Consider the following 14,712-nt stretch of genomic DNA (forward strand, 5'->3'; position numbering starts at 1 on the left):
AAAAGCAAGCCGGATTTCGAGTCGCAGTGCGTTATGAAGCAGAGTTCCAGGGTGGGCAGCGATCAAATCGGGAGAGGTACAATTTGCGATTCAACGCAACGCAGAGTGGTCCATTGGATCACACAAGACTTGATGTCTAACACACGTGGACCCGTCCATCGCAGCAAAACTTTTGCCTCTTGATCAGAGAAGCGACACATGAGATGAGGGAATACATCAAGGAATTTGGAGGAAGGGAAATGAAACAAAAAGCAAAGAAACGCGCTTGCACATGACCGCCGCTGATCATGACCGACAGTCTTTGGGGTCGTTAATTTAAAGAAACGCAAAAAAGCCATGTCGGGCTCCCCAAAAGCCTCCGAGGCTTTTACTCCTGGGGGAGCTGGCTGCGGCGAGTCTTCTCGGCCTCGAGGTTCTCGTAAAGAAGGTACAGGGCCTTCTCGTTGGCCTGAGCAGATCCCATGATGGTGAACATGCGCTCGCCGGTCTCATCGTGGGGAGCCTTGGCGATCGAGATGCGGGCGCCGGAGCTTCGACGGATCTCGGTGATCTTGCTGCCAGCGCGACCGATGATGCATCCGACCATGTCAGCGGGGATGCTGATGTTCTGAGTCTGGATTTCCTCGCCATCTTCGGTCACCATGGGGTATCCGCGAGCGCCGGCATCCGAGGATCGTCGGTTGTAGCCGCCGTTGTCACTGAAATCGGCACCATTACCGGTACGGTTGTACTGTCGGCTGGCATAGCCGTTGTTGCTCGCCGGGCTGCTCTGGATGGGCTGAGAACCACCGAGAGACGCACGAACAGCTGGGTTGTAGAGGACGGTGCCGGTACCGCGCTGCCAGTCATCAATCAGGCACTTGCCAATCTCCCAAACTGCCTTCTCGATGCCCTCGGGGGTGCCCTGCACCTCCACGATGCGCTCCGTAGACTGAGGCAGCATCTCCTTCTGAGCGACCATTCGCACACCAGATGCATCCTGAATATGCTTGATCTTCAAACCCTGGCGGCCAATGATAGTGCCCATCTGGTTGTGAGAGATCAAAAGGCGAACGGCTGAAAATAAGTTAGCACGTGGTCAGATCCAGTTCAAAATCAAGGCAGATAATCAAGTCGGCATTTCATCGTTCCGGTAATACCGTGCGATAGGAAATGCCTCAGTGCATTAACGAGGGGGAAAAGAAATCCGAGTGACTAACGGTGGGTTCCATTGTTAGAGACGATGCCGCCCATGCCCATTTGCGGGGCGCCTTCCAGCAGGCCCTTGGCAACGATCGCGTAGGCCTGAGCAGTGCCCTGCAGAGCACCGGTGACGGTCAAGACCCGGTCATGGACACCGGGAACGACCTTGCTCACACCGGCCTTGACGCCAGTCTCATCGCGAAGGTCGGCCACGTTCTTGCCAGCCTTGCCGATGATGACACCGGCCTCCTTGGAGGAAACGATCGCACGCAAAGTCAGCATCGACTGGGCGTACTCTTCTTCGGTCTTGGGAACGATGTCCATGGCGTCCTGGTCGATGGAGTCGTTGAAGGCGGCATCAGGCATGGGCTCTTCGCCCACGGGGAGGGGGGCCTGGTGAACTTCGGTAGCCTCCATTTTTGTCGGTTGTTCAATGGAAGTAGAAAGGGTTTGGAGAGGTGAGATAGCGATTAGGATGGAGGTGGTGGTTGGCGGAGGTCACACGGTCGCAGCGGCGTCAATAGAGGGGAAATCACTGCACGGGCAAGGTCAGTTTCTGCGATGACGAGAACGCAGCGCACATCGATGGGAGTATTGCGCGACGTGCGAATACGTGTGAAACTCAAGAGCGACGGGGTCGACCTGACTTGAATGTTGGGCGACTTACCGATGAGGGACCGAGATGGAAGGTGGAGAAAGGTGGGAGAGAGGGGAAGGCGACGGAAGATGCAGGAGATCCGGGGCGTGATGGGGGATAAGGAGAATGAGGAGAGGGGAGGAGGGGGAAAGGTGAGGAAGAGGAGACGAGGAGAGAGAAGGACGATGAGGGTATGTCGATGGGGAGTGAAAGGTGAAAGAGTTACAGAGTTGGTGGAGGAACGTTGTGAGTTAAGCGGAGACGCCAGTTGACGACAGTTATGTACACGCCACACTTTAAAATCTATCTTTTCTTTATTCATCCGCCACAAACACCACCTTTTGCACCTTCATTGCATTGAACAATTCATACGCTTCCACTGCTTGTGACAGAGGCATGATCTTTTCCGTCATGAACCTGGTTAAAAGGATGTTAGCGCTCTGTTTCTTGCTCTTTTTTACAAGGCTCGAAAGACGTCTTCTCAAACCACCTTATCGACGTCTTCTTGACTGTTCTTTAGATAAACTCACCCAAGCTTATGTTGGTTCTTCTTCAGAACCGCCAGTGCCTTGTCAGAGACTGAGCGCACTGGGCATCGGCCCATCTGAACAGTCAAGTTCTTATTATAGGCGTCGTTGCCATCCCAAGGAATCTAACAAGAACACACATTAGTACAGGCATCACCCGTTTCGAAGTAAAACAGAGCTTACCTCGGCATTGTGAACTCCCACACTGCTAATAGTTCCCCAGGGTCGCAGCAAGTCGTACGCAGTTCGCAAAGCAGGGCTGAGGCCAACGACCTCAATGACTGCATCGGCACCCCGGCCCTCGGTCAACTCCAGCACACGCTTATCTAGACCCTCACGATCCGTCATGAAGTTCCATGGCTCAGCACCGAGCGACTTGGCAAGCTCCAGTCTAGACGGGACCGAGTCAACGGCCAACAAATGCTTGGGCTTGAACTCGAGCGCGTTGATGAGCGCGCAAAGGCCGACGGGACCACAGCCGATCACCACCACCGTTTGCTCGGCGATCTGTTCCTGGGTAGAGTTCTTGAACGCATTGCTGGCGGCAAAGTAGCCCGTGGGAAAGATATCGCCCATCAGGACGAGATACTTGTCATCGACACCCTCCGGGGCCTTCATGACGGTGCCCTCAGCATTGGGAACGCGGACCTAAGTAACCATTAGTATTAGATGCTATACATTAGATCAATGGAGTTGAAATTGGCGCACATATTGGGCTTGACCACCGTCCAAGCGCTCACATCCGAAGAGAGTGTTCTTCTCGCATCGCGAAGAGAAGCCCTGCTTGCAGTAGAAGCACTTGCCGCTATCAAAATGTCAGATGCAGTACAACAGACCGAATAGAAGAGAAAACATACCAAGAAGTCGTAAAGGAGCTTACCACGCGATCACCTTTCTGCAGCGTCTTCACCGCACTGCCGACCTCAACAATTTCACCCATGAACTCATGGCCCATGATAGGCCCCGGGGGACTAGGCTCAATGCCACGGTATGTATGGAGATCACTAAAGAAGCTCGTCAGACTCAATTCCATGAGATATATACAAAGCACTACAACTTACCTCCCACATAGCGCCGTATATCCCACCTTAACAACAACATCCTCCGGATCCTGCACCGAGGGAATCGGTCTCTGTACAACGGCAACCTTGAACGGCTCCTTAAAAACAACCGCCTGCATCATTCCGGGGGTCGACATATTTGCTAGTTCTGTGCAGCTTGCTGGAGGCTTCACACTTCAATGGTGCCGATTGGAAAGGTGGGGCTTAGCGAGGAAGTCAAATGCGGGTGATTTCGACAGAACTGCCGGCCCGGTCGGCTGCGAGTGTCTTTCGAAGGGGATTCAATCGAGCAATTTGCGGGTCCCGTTGTCTTTCTGTGGGTGGGTCTGATTACAATCTACGCTACGGTTAAATGGGTACGTTCCGCGAAAAGACAGAGGCGGAGGGTCAACTAGTTCTCTTTGAAGGCCAGCCCCAGCTGTGAACATTCAAGTTGTAGATGGGCTGGATGGGAATGGTACCGTAGATATCTATGGAGTATCTTGGTTCAGTGGTAGTTAAATAAATATCAAAGTCGGCCTTATGTGGGCCCGTCATTTTGCGCGATTCCTCCAAGGTTCCCCCAGGAGATCCCTGTCTCTCTTCAGTGCAAATAGGCGACTCTACGACTACTACAATCATATCTTATCTAGCCTATGTTGGTCTCCGAGGGATATGAGAATCAAAGTTTTTAAGCAAGATGCATAAAATAGCTTCCAAATCAAGACAGCGGCCATATCGTGATGCCCAGGATGCATTGCCTGGAACCTCCCATTGCACACAGAACCCTGTCCTGCAAGTGGTTCGGTCCGTCGGCTTCAATAAACAAGGCTCATTGCAAAAATGAAAGCGAAGAAACCCATGCGCACTGCGCAACGCTATCAAAAACACCGAAGCTGGGAAAGATGAAGAGGGGAGACAGGTGTGGTATCGAGGCCTGAGGGCTCACCGGTCGTGACAATACCCGGAGGCTCGTCGGTCAAGACCATGCCCTTTAACACACGATGCACAACAGCTCCTCCTCCAAAATAAACTTGCCCTCCTTGTATTTCTCGCTGCTCTCGTATGCCTTGTCGTACTTCCACCCTACCGTCTCCTTGCACTGACGGCAGTTGATGTCGCGCACAATGTGTCTTCCGGTGGTCATGTTACGTTCGACGGGGTCGGATTGGGTGGTGTTCACGACGGTATTGAAGAGGTAGGCTTTGCCATGCTGGCCGCGGAAATTCTGGAGTGACGTGTTCGGTCAGCGGCTGTCGGGAGCGACGGGCAAAGCATCTCCAAAAGAGAGGGGAGGGAAACTCACCCGACTAATAATGTCATTGTAATCTGCAAGGTGAGTCTTGCATGCCTTGCATCCAAAAATCTTGTTGGAGGTCAGGTAGACGTTGTACGAGAGACCCATGATGGCGAGTTGGTGTTGCGGTCCGGGGAGGACGGGCAAACTATGGTTTAGCGGTGGGTGGTACGGAAAAAGGTTGGAGATGGGAGAAGCTGAAACAGCAGATTTGACCTCTGAAGAGCTCTGGCAGGAGATGAAGCTGGAGCGTGATTCAGGGAAGTGCCCGACCTGCGGTCCTCAATAAGGAGTGCCCCGCCCTGGACGGCTGGAATAATGGCCCTGCTTTTCACTTTGTCTCGTCTCAGTTTATTTTTAGCAGTGGTATTTGTCGAGCCAGCTCTGACAAGGGTATTTAAGACGTCAAGGAAGCCTGAGAGGAGCAGGTACGTCGTGAAGTACGGGGAGCTGACGGATCACTGACGATAAGGTCTCTCCGCACGATAAGGTGGCAGTGTCGGGATTTGCGGAACGAGCACACCGAAGAGCCTCTTCCTTGGTGAGGCTAGAAAGGTGAAGCTGGATCAAGGGAAATATTGGGGAAATAGTCAAAGACGGAGTAGTCGGAGAGATTTGAATCAAGAAAGTCAAGGCTCGTGGGCCCTGAGGCGCTGCCCCGCACCGGGCGCGATCAGCTGCTGTTTACAAGTTGCAAGGTTTACAGTCGACGATGCTCAACTCTACGACATGACGAGTGAAACAAGGAATACACTAGGGCGTTGCGTGCGATATATCTATTTTGGTAAATTCACAAAAGATCCCTGTACAATGCGCCAGTAAATGCCCTCCTGCATGATGACCATATTACACGGTCTAGACGTGGCACTGCTCAACTTCCCTATAGGCAGGCTGCCTAAACCAGTGTCTCACTCATAATCCCTCACATATCGGCCAGGGAGTTCAACATCCCACATCGGTCGCTCCACCACCGCCACCTCCAGGTTGCCACTCAGGGTCTGCTCCTCGGAATCCTCACCCGGGGCGAGGGGGACGATGCCAAGGATGTCACGGTACTTGTAGGTGTGCCACCAGCGGCGTGCAGGCTGAGCTGACGTGCCGTTGGCTAGCTGCTTCTTCAGGGTATCTCCGTTGACTGGCTTGCCCTTGGATCCCTTTTGCGGCGTTCCAATCTCGATCGCAGCTCCACCTTCACGTCGGAGACGGGCCAAGTTGGTCTCGTTGGTGGCTGCGAAAGCCTCGTCATACTCGTAAGCTTCATCATCCTCACCAGGTACCCGAGGGCGGTCCTGGTCGAGAGAAACCCACTCGCCCTGTGATTCATCGCTTCCAACGATCTTGCGGACCTTCGTGCCAAGGTGAATGTCCATCTGAGACCGGGGGATCCGATCACCGGCGCCGCTGTTGGCCTTCTTACGGTCATTCTCGTCATCCTCGGATGGGTCGCGCTTGCGCTTGGATGCCTTGACGAGCTGGCCGGCGGACTTGTCCTCGGCTTCTGCTTCCTCGGGGGATGGGAAGTCTTGCAAGAGATCAAACATCCACAACCAAGAAGCTCCGTACAGCCAGAGACGCTCCCGGCCATCAACAAGATCCCACATGCAGCCCATGGCGCGGTCCTTCACTCCGCGGAACTCCGCAGGGAGATATGCCTTGGGGTTACGTCTTGACCAGTCGGAGAGTTTGCCGCTACGAGCTTCGAATTCGATGAGCTGATGCTCGCTCGTGAGGACCATCAATCGGTCCTCGGTAGACTCTGTGTGGTTGTCGCCATTGGGCAGTGCCTTCAAAGAGGACTTGTGAGGGCGGAAGGACAACAAGGTGATGCCGGACTTCATCCGGGGAATAGGAGATTCATTGGCACCGAGATGCCAGCGTTCACCTTCAATCGCAACCTCCTCGTCTTCGTCATCAGATGATTCGGCATCGGAATCAGCGGCACCGTTGGTCTTAGAGTGGCCGTTTGTGGCAGGGCCGGTCGCAGCACTCAGCACCCAGGTATCCACGCAGCCAGACAGATCACCGGCAGCCAGAATCTTGCTGTCATCAGAAAAGACGACGGAGCGTACCGTTCTCTCATAATCACCCAGAGTACCATGCGAGGCCTTCTCGTGTCGTACATGCCGCGAGGCACGCTTGATGTTGGCGAGCTGCGGCAAAATTTGAGGCTTCCCGGTGGCCGTGGAAGCCGGCTGAATTCTGGCGACGTAGAGATCGCTGTTGGGTCGGACAACACAGAGCCATCGGCTGTCGGGGGAAACGACCACGATACGTGCACCTTCTTCAGAAAGAGCCTTGGGAACATCGATCTTTTGAATGCGCAGAGCGCCCTTCTCGTCACCCTTGCGACGACGCACAGTAAACATCTTAACGTCGGAAACGGTTGCGATAGCAAGAATCTTGCCATCCGAGGACAGTATAGCTGATGTGATGTTCTCTTCGCCCTAAGTAGAACACAAACGTCAGTAAATTTTTGCTACGCTGCTGCATAAAATGCTTCGCTTACCTGTATCATAACCTTTGCAACAAGTCTGTGTCGCTGGCCGTCAATGTTCTCATGAAGAGAAACCGGGCCTCGAGACACACGCCACAGGCTGACTTCTCTATCCCAGAAACTCATGACCAGTCGAGACGAGGGTGCAGACGTCAATTGAGGGATCTGAGGCAGGCTAGACAGTTTTCGGTGGTGCTCTTTTCCGAATTCACGCAGCGGCAAGACAACGGGGGTGGCATCGGGGCCTGTAAAAGAATGAATGAGCAACCATGAACTGGGATCCGATAGGAACAGATACATACCTCCAGAAACAGCAATGCTGATATCCTTTGTCTCGTAGACAGCGAAGGTCTTAACATCGTGAGAGTGGTATCGACGATGCATAACCTCTGCCCACCGAGACTTTTTATCTCCCTTCTCGCCCTCCTTCTTGCGGTAAACGACTGTTCTTTGGTCTGCACCTCCGCTGATCACAGTGTCTCCGTTCGCGGTTACGGCGACGTCAAGAACGTCTGCCAGATGACTCTGTATCCGCTGGATGAGGGAGTAGTTCTTGGCATCCCAGAAGCGGATTTCACCAGCGGAGTCTCCAGAGACAATTGTACCATCGGGCAGACACTTGACTGCCCAGACCAACAATTCCTTCGGACCGCCCGACGGACCCTTTCCAAGTGAGATTGTGCGCAGTTGCTGGCCATTGCGGATATCAAACAGACGAATGGAACTATCAGCATAGCCGGCGACGATGGTGTGGCGGTTCTGGAAGGTAACGCTGAGCACGCGAGCTCTCTTAGTGGAGGGGCGCATCAGACGGAGGAACTTAACATCGTCGTCCGCAGTGGAGAGGACCACGATGGATCCATCTGCACATCCAGCGACGAGGTGCTGTCCGGTGAACTCGCCCTCGGCGGGAGGAAGGAATTTTCCATCCTTGCCCCTCTTCGTTGGCTGCCAGCGCGGCTGGGCCGCGAGACACCAGATCTCCCCGTAGTTTCCGCTGGAGTGACGCAGAGGACGTCCCTGCTCGATATCCCACTCAGTGACAGCCGTCGAGTAGCCAATGCTGAACAGGCGCAGCTTGCCCGGCAGCTTGGAGCCGTCAGGTCCCTCCTCGGAGGGGTCGAGGGTCCAGGTAAGACCCTCGATACTGCGATCCTTTCCTCCGCGCAGCACCGTCTCCTGGAACCAAGCCCCGCGCAGAGGGTTCCATATTTCGATATCGCCGTTCGCACGACCGATCGCAAGTCGGAGGGTAGGCACGCCACGTCCAGCAAGATCAGCGGATGGTGGATGCGAAAAGGCGAGCGAGTTGATCGCCTGGGGGTTGTAAGACACAAATCGACAACGGTGGATATCCATGGCTAATGTGAGGGCTTCTTGAAGCCGAAACGCTCTTGCAGATCGAATATAATGTATGGGTGCGAAAGAACGAAAATTGTGGCGCTGGATTATCAATTCAGATCAATTCCACAACGGGCTGCGACGCCAGCCCTTAGATGCTCATCTCGTAGACTCGGAATGGTATTGTCGTGCGGTGTCGAAGCTGTCCGTCTGCTGCGCGGTCACTTTTTTTCTTTAGATAAATTTTAGCGGGCCGGAATATCTTGGCGGAAGGTGTAGGGTCACGTGTTTATGCCTCGTTTTTCAGGCATAGAAATTGAAGCCGTCATTGACAATGCCATTGTCGCGCCGGGATAAAGTTTCATGGGAATAGGGACGGTTCAAAGTCTGGAATGAAAGATGGTGAAGTGAAAAGATTTCATGATATTGCAGATTATCTCCCCGGAAAGTGCCGCCGGGCTGGATGAACCAAGTAACAAATGTCATTTGAAATATGACCAAGCAAATAAGTTACGACCGCAGTTAGTTAAACACAGGAACCGTCATGACTGCTCGAGCAAGGTTCAGGTTTACGTTTTCAAAAACACAGCGTACGCCGTGACGAAGCGGTATATTTTGAATCTCCAGCCGCCCGGAGTTGCCAATGCAGAATATCAAATCAATCAATTGGCAAGGAGCGGTCTGTTTTCTTATCAGGCATTCCATATATAGACCAGTCAGCGGTTGCTGATCAGAAGTACTAGGCCGTTCATGCTTTAATGGCGATTAGGGGATGCGGCAGCACTACTGGATATCTATGCGTCTCGACCCCGGACAGTTGGGTAACAACCCCCATTCGGATATCGCTAGTCGCTCCGTCGTAAGCTGAAAGGTAGTGTGGATAGACAAGGTATGCCAGAAGCAAGGAATCTGCTAGCGACGTCAGGTAATGCAAAGACATGCCCAGCTGAAAGAGTTATTGATGGCTCATGAGCGCGTGGCGTTCGGCCAATCCCCGATGCGAAGAGGACCGGCTTGAAGATTCCATATTAGTGTTGCTTCGCACTGCATGCAAGTTCTGCCTGCCTTCATTAGGCGTGCCACGTCAGAAACAGCCCCATTCGACTTTGACATGGTGTGGCTGATCTATCCTGAATCATGCATTTCTTATGTATCAGGTTCCAGAACATCGTCGCACTGGGGCACTCTGATAGGGCAGATTGTCCTTGGCGGTGCAGCTGGCATCCGATCGACACTGCCAGAAGGTAGGATGAGAGTAGGCAGTGGCTGACGGCGGGTGGGTTCTGTGCCAGTTTGATTGGGTGGTATCACGGCAGTGCGCGAGGGGAAAAACGAGCTCAGATGCTCTTGTCCACCCAAGTGGCCGTTGCTGCCGTTAGCATCCATGGAAGCTTTCCATGGTGTGATTGCAGGCATTTCGATGCGATGGCCCGGCTAAAGATTCGCTGGGACATGATTGTTAGTCGGTAGGTTCGTGCTAACGGACGAGGGCTCAGGCGCACCGACAGTCGAGCGAGATAAGCACTAGGATCCTGCCATTTTGGGATCGCGGTGTTTCCCGGCTCTATCTCAATCCGAATAGTAATCCGGGTTGAACTCAATTCACAAGGTTCCAGGTTTGCCCTCGTACACTGCCTTGATCTGTGTTAAATTGAAAGATCCACTGGGGGTGGTGTTAATGGCACGATCTCGCGAGATCCGGCCCCCGATACCCCGCTTCCAGCGTTCGGATCCCGTCTTGAAACCGATCAGCTCCTAGGGCCAGCCATGACTAGACTCCGGGCTTCACGGCATATCGATTGCACCGTCAAAGCATGCCCCAATTAGTTATGATGCGTGCTTTTCAGGCCAGGAACTAGGAACTAGCAGCAGCTCGGACGCACTTTAGCGAACCTAGAAACCGACTATCAATCCCAGCTAAGGCCTTCCGCCCCGTCGGGATAGCCCTCTGGCCGGAAATACAGCGACGGGGGGCTGATAGACTAGGACATCCCCGTCCGAACCCAAGGCTCGGTTAAGTTCATCAGTGTCGACGAAGGGAACGAGATTCCGGATCAGCAATTTAAACGCATTGTCAATCTCAAACAATGGCCGAATCAGCACGCGTAAAAGGTTCGACAGGGATTCGCGCCAAGTCTGGAAATCAAATTCATGTCCCTAAAACCGTATACGGACGGTGGCCGAGCTGCTGATCTATGTGGTTGTCGCCCGAGGATGTGATTCTCACGATCCTCGGTTTCAATCTTTTGGAAAGCTTAGTACCCATTGCGAGGTTATATTGTGCAATAAAATCCACTTCGTTGAATCTTCTCCATGTCAGCCACAGTCAAACAAGCGAACGCGCAAGACCAACCCGAAGTGTGGGACGCGAGCCCGGCGATGACGGCACCACTTTTATGCCCAGACCGCGGTATCGGGCGCCCTAAGATTCATTGTATCCTTGCACCTGCAGAGAGGTGCTGGTGAGCTCGTGAGAGTTCCAATGGTTTCATGGGCTTGAAGTCTCTATGATTCCACTCCGCATTTCTGGCCACACAGCCATTTATCCCTTTTGAGCCGAGCACCGTAGAGTTAGGTAATCCGTAAATATACAGAAAGCTCCGAAGTGGAGACTCTGTTCTTTACGCGACGGGTATTCTCCACTCTGTTTTGTATTCTTAACTCTGTTCAGTCTAGTGCCGTACTGAATAGTCTTACTGCCCCGATTACCTTTCGCTTGGAATCGGACAGGTCTTGCCTGGAAGCAGGAGTAAATGGTAAGACACTGGTAAGACTTGATTGCTATATTTGCCTCCCGAATGATCAATGGGAGTGCAGTGAAGAATGAGGCCCCAAATACTCTTCAGCAAGCCAAACGCAGGAAAGAAAAGGAGCGGGGAAAAGGGGAACGAATTACAAACCAAAGCCATGGTTGAGCCTCCACATGCCTCGCCCGAGTGGGATCGCTATACCCAAAAGGGGCATATTGCCTTGATCATTGGCTTCGCGTTGCTAATTAGCACCACTCTTATTCGTTGTGGGGGCACACGCGAAGATTTTTGCCAGCTACATGCTTGACGTTGAACTACTTTCTTTCCTCGATCTCAAGATAATTTAGTCTAAGCAGCGGTCGGGAGTTGAATTACATAAATATGAGTTGGAGGCGAACATGGGATCTACGCTGTTTCGGAGGCAAGTTTGGACATGGACCGAGATGAAACGTGACGCAAGCTTGACGCAGCTAGTCCACGACCCAAGACCCTCCTCCAGCTTAAGGAACTACAAGAGAGGAAACTTCTGACATGGTGGAGTTGTTCCCACTACTACTGCAGAAAAAAGATTCCCGGAAATATACACCTCTCCGCAGAGGGGCACCAAACAGAAAAATTTTCACCGGTCAAGACCATTCATTTTTCTTCGATACGTACGAGTCCAGAAGACGGTGAACCTCATAGCTTAGACACATAAAGTGACTGGATGTAAAAATGTCGAACTATTTTAGTGATATTCCAACGTGGCAGGCATGTCGTATTTCGATGGTTTGTTATCTAACAATCTGTGAACGGATCCAGAGACTAGTCTATAAGCACAGATCAAGAGTCGTCGACGAAGAGCTCAGCTCCTTTTTGCGGTTAGTATGGAAAGCTCTGGAAAGCCTCAAGTTTTCCTTTTTCAGTACCGGCCGTTTGTGTGTACGGTATCCGCTGCATCCGACCATCGCCACTCCTCTGTCACGTCAAAACAGTAGTGGATCGGAAACCTGTCAACGGGGGCGGGGCGACCACAAAATAGCTTTTTTGGATGAGTTGCCATGCCCACTGTACGGTCCAGGTGAAAAACGGTCACGATTATTCCATACTGGCGCGCGCTACCATGGTTATTAGATGCCGGTCCGGCCCTGCTGGACAACCAGTATTCCCGGTGTGGAGTTTTGGTTATGTACTCGGATGGATCGGAGGCTTTCCATGGTTGGGTCGCTCCAACATGTTAAAGACAGAAAGGACTTCGACAGTAGGACGTATTATTTTTCTCGAGGCCAAAACGGATCTCTGCTCCATTTCAATGCGTTTTTTTTCTTGCTGTCGCCTTCAAAGTGGGCTGTGGTATAGATGTGTACTGTACAGTATGTATATCCCACTGCGAGTCTCGCAGACGAACCATACTTGTAAACGGGATAATTCGGCACATTCGATGTACTATACTGCGTATGGAAACAGAACTGAAAGAAGAAGGGGATAAGATTCAATGGAAAGATACCCAAGTGAGGATCTATCTCGGGGTGGCCTGGATAACTACCAATCGAGGCCACATATATTTCAACGAAAGAAAATCACAATGTGAGATGCGACTCATTCAAGGCAGGGATTAGGCCTGCACAGCAAACAGTGCTCGGGCACTGTAGATCACGAGATCGACGCAAGAGTCCGAGGCCCAGACTCGAGCGGTGGCGGCTGCATTGCTACTTCTCACTCGGTTAGTAATAAACTACGGGAGACTGTCTCCCTTGCGGTGGGAATAACATGATCTGCAGGAACGCGCTTCGGGGCAAACAGACGGTGTGGTAGAAACCAGTGGAATGATCACTTCTGGTGTTTCTGACCCGCTAGTGCGCAAGGGCGAACATATCTATACCATGTCTCTACCCTGGGGTTGGGATCTTGCAGGAACCAAAGAAACAGAGAGGGGTTTCGTCGAATGACATGTCTTGCTCGGAGATTAAGGTATTCCCTAGCAAGGACTCATCATTGACCTGCCTTTTTTGGGCCTTGTACTGTGCACATACTTCATCCCATGCTCGGCAGTTGTCTACGGAGGATGAGCCTTTTCCTTTCGCAGATTCCAAAAAAAAAAAAAACACAGAAACCACAAAAGGACCAAAAGTTCCCGAGCTAAAGAATCAGGCACTTATGCGAAAGGTAACATTAAGCACATAGTCGCAATCTAACGTAATTCGTATGTCAAGGCACCGGGAAAAATAACCCGAGCCAAAGTAGCTTCCAGACCGAAACTTCAAAACCGCCCAGGAGCATGCTCGCGACTTGGACCGACCTCCTGGCGTGATACTGTCGGCAGTTGAAACCTAAGTTACGTGAGGATTGGGCGAGAATCGGGTAGAAAGCGCACTTTGAAGTAGAGTGAACGCGACCGAGCCAGGTCGATCGCCGCGATATGTCCGCCCCTTAAACTGAAGGCCCTTCCTAGACTGGATGGGCGCGTCCGACGTGTGTCAGCCTATTCCCAAGCCATCCAGGTCGCCATGGGTACAGCCGTGCTATCGCTCCGAAGTCCATGGGGACAAAGCACAAGTACGTGTTCTGGTGCTTTTCTCGGCCCCCAATCCACCCCCTTTTTTTTTTGGTTTGAACTTGGGCCTCTTTGCAATAACGCCGCCACGTCCAATGGTCTCGGGGATCGACGGCTTGTATGGTGTTAGATTGGCTTGGCTAGTTTAGTTCTCGGTTCAAAGAACTAATTTGTGCCTTGGCTGGATAGGGGAAGTGTTGCGCTATGCATCTTAATTAAGAGTACATACGGGGTTTTTGATGCTGCATAAGTGGATTAAAAGGTCCTGTTTCCTCGGGCACGAAGCCTTTTTGTCAAAAGTCCGATTTCATATGTATTAGGTATGGGGTTCTCGTCCAACGTGGAATAAGAAACACTTCATGCTTTGCAGCCGAAACACATAGCCCCTTGATGCTCCAAGCCCGTCCGCTAGATTGTTAAAACTTGACCCGCCAGACACTGCATGGAGCCAGATTCCTGGAGGAAAGACTTATGCTAGACCGTGTTTGAAGGCGAATATGCCGAACTTTGCGAAATGATACATTCCAAGGGCTGAGGTATTCCGACTATTGGACATGCAACAGGACAGAAACGACAAGGTTGCCCATGGGGGTATGAGGATCGTTATGAAAGTCCCTGGCATGCTTAGGAGACAAATCTCGACCATTGAACACTGTCAGAGGCGCCGGCTCCTGCAATGGGCCGTGGGTTATATTTGCGATCTACCTCTGCATTCTAACCATGTCCATCACTATCACCACCTGAATGTCCCTTACGTGGTCAGGTTGTACAGCCTGAGGTTACGGTAGAGATAAGCAACACGCTCGCCTTTCCCCCTTTTTCAATCACCCACGAGGCATTTGACGAGTGGAGACAGTTCGAGATCTGCAATGTTCTAGTTAAGGGAAATGGAAATAAATGTCTCCATTCTG

At 52.1% G+C, this 14,712-nt stretch overlaps 5 protein-coding genes across 5 annotated transcripts; all 5 read right to left on the reverse strand.

Annotated features, from left to right (window-relative positions):
• Positions 1 to 367: 367 nt before the first annotated feature.
• Positions 368 to 1,599, reverse strand: N7498_003851 (KH domain-containing protein; the record flags this gene model as incomplete). The annotated part of the gene is made up of 2 exons (XM_058450913.1): positions 368 to 1,056; positions 1,200 to 1,599. The coding sequence occupies 2 exons, from the start codon at positions 1,597 to 1,599 to the stop codon at positions 368 to 370; spliced, it is 1,089 nt and encodes a 362-aa protein (XP_058310375.1).
• Positions 1,600 to 2,133: 534 nt separating this feature from the next.
• Positions 2,134 to 3,544, reverse strand: N7498_003852 (alcohol dehydrogenase family protein; the record flags this gene model as incomplete). Its single annotated transcript, XM_058450914.1, has 6 exons — positions 2,134 to 2,236; positions 2,350 to 2,471; positions 2,530 to 2,994; positions 3,055 to 3,151; positions 3,204 to 3,350; positions 3,408 to 3,544. The coding sequence occupies 6 exons, from the start codon at positions 3,542 to 3,544 to the stop codon at positions 2,134 to 2,136; spliced, it is 1,071 nt and encodes a 356-aa protein (XP_058310376.1).
• An 836-nt stretch (positions 3,545 to 4,380) lies between these two features.
• Positions 4,381 to 4,791, reverse strand: N7498_003853 (putative Yippee zinc-binding protein Moh1; the record flags this gene model as incomplete). The annotated part of the gene is made up of 2 exons (XM_058450915.1): positions 4,381 to 4,614; positions 4,693 to 4,791. The coding sequence occupies 2 exons, from the start codon at positions 4,789 to 4,791 to the stop codon at positions 4,381 to 4,383; spliced, it is 333 nt and encodes a 110-aa protein (XP_058310377.1).
• Positions 4,792 to 5,591: 800 nt separating this feature from the next.
• ura7 (small subunit rRNA maturation protein UTP4) lies at positions 5,592 to 8,536 on the reverse strand (the record flags this gene model as incomplete). The annotated part of the gene is made up of 3 exons (XM_058450916.1): positions 5,592 to 7,127; positions 7,190 to 7,422; positions 7,480 to 8,536. 3 exons carry the CDS (start codon positions 8,534 to 8,536, stop codon positions 5,592 to 5,594), a joined length of 2,826 nt encoding a protein of 941 aa, XP_058310378.1.
• A 1,128-nt stretch (positions 8,537 to 9,664) lies between these two features.
• Positions 9,665 to 9,934, reverse strand: N7498_003855 (uncharacterized protein; the record flags this gene model as incomplete). The annotated part of the gene is made up of 1 exon (XM_058450917.1): positions 9,665 to 9,934. The coding sequence occupies one exon, from the start codon at positions 9,932 to 9,934 to the stop codon at positions 9,665 to 9,667; it is 270 nt and encodes an 89-aa protein (XP_058310379.1).
• Between the last annotated feature and the right edge of the window lie 4,778 nt (positions 9,935 to 14,712).

This window comes from Penicillium cinerascens, assembly GCF_028974065.1.
Source record: "Penicillium cinerascens strain IBT 15544 chromosome Unknown contig_24_segment0_segment0, whole genome shotgun sequence".
NCBI lineage: Eukaryota > Fungi > Ascomycota > Eurotiomycetes > Eurotiales > Aspergillaceae > Penicillium > Penicillium cinerascens.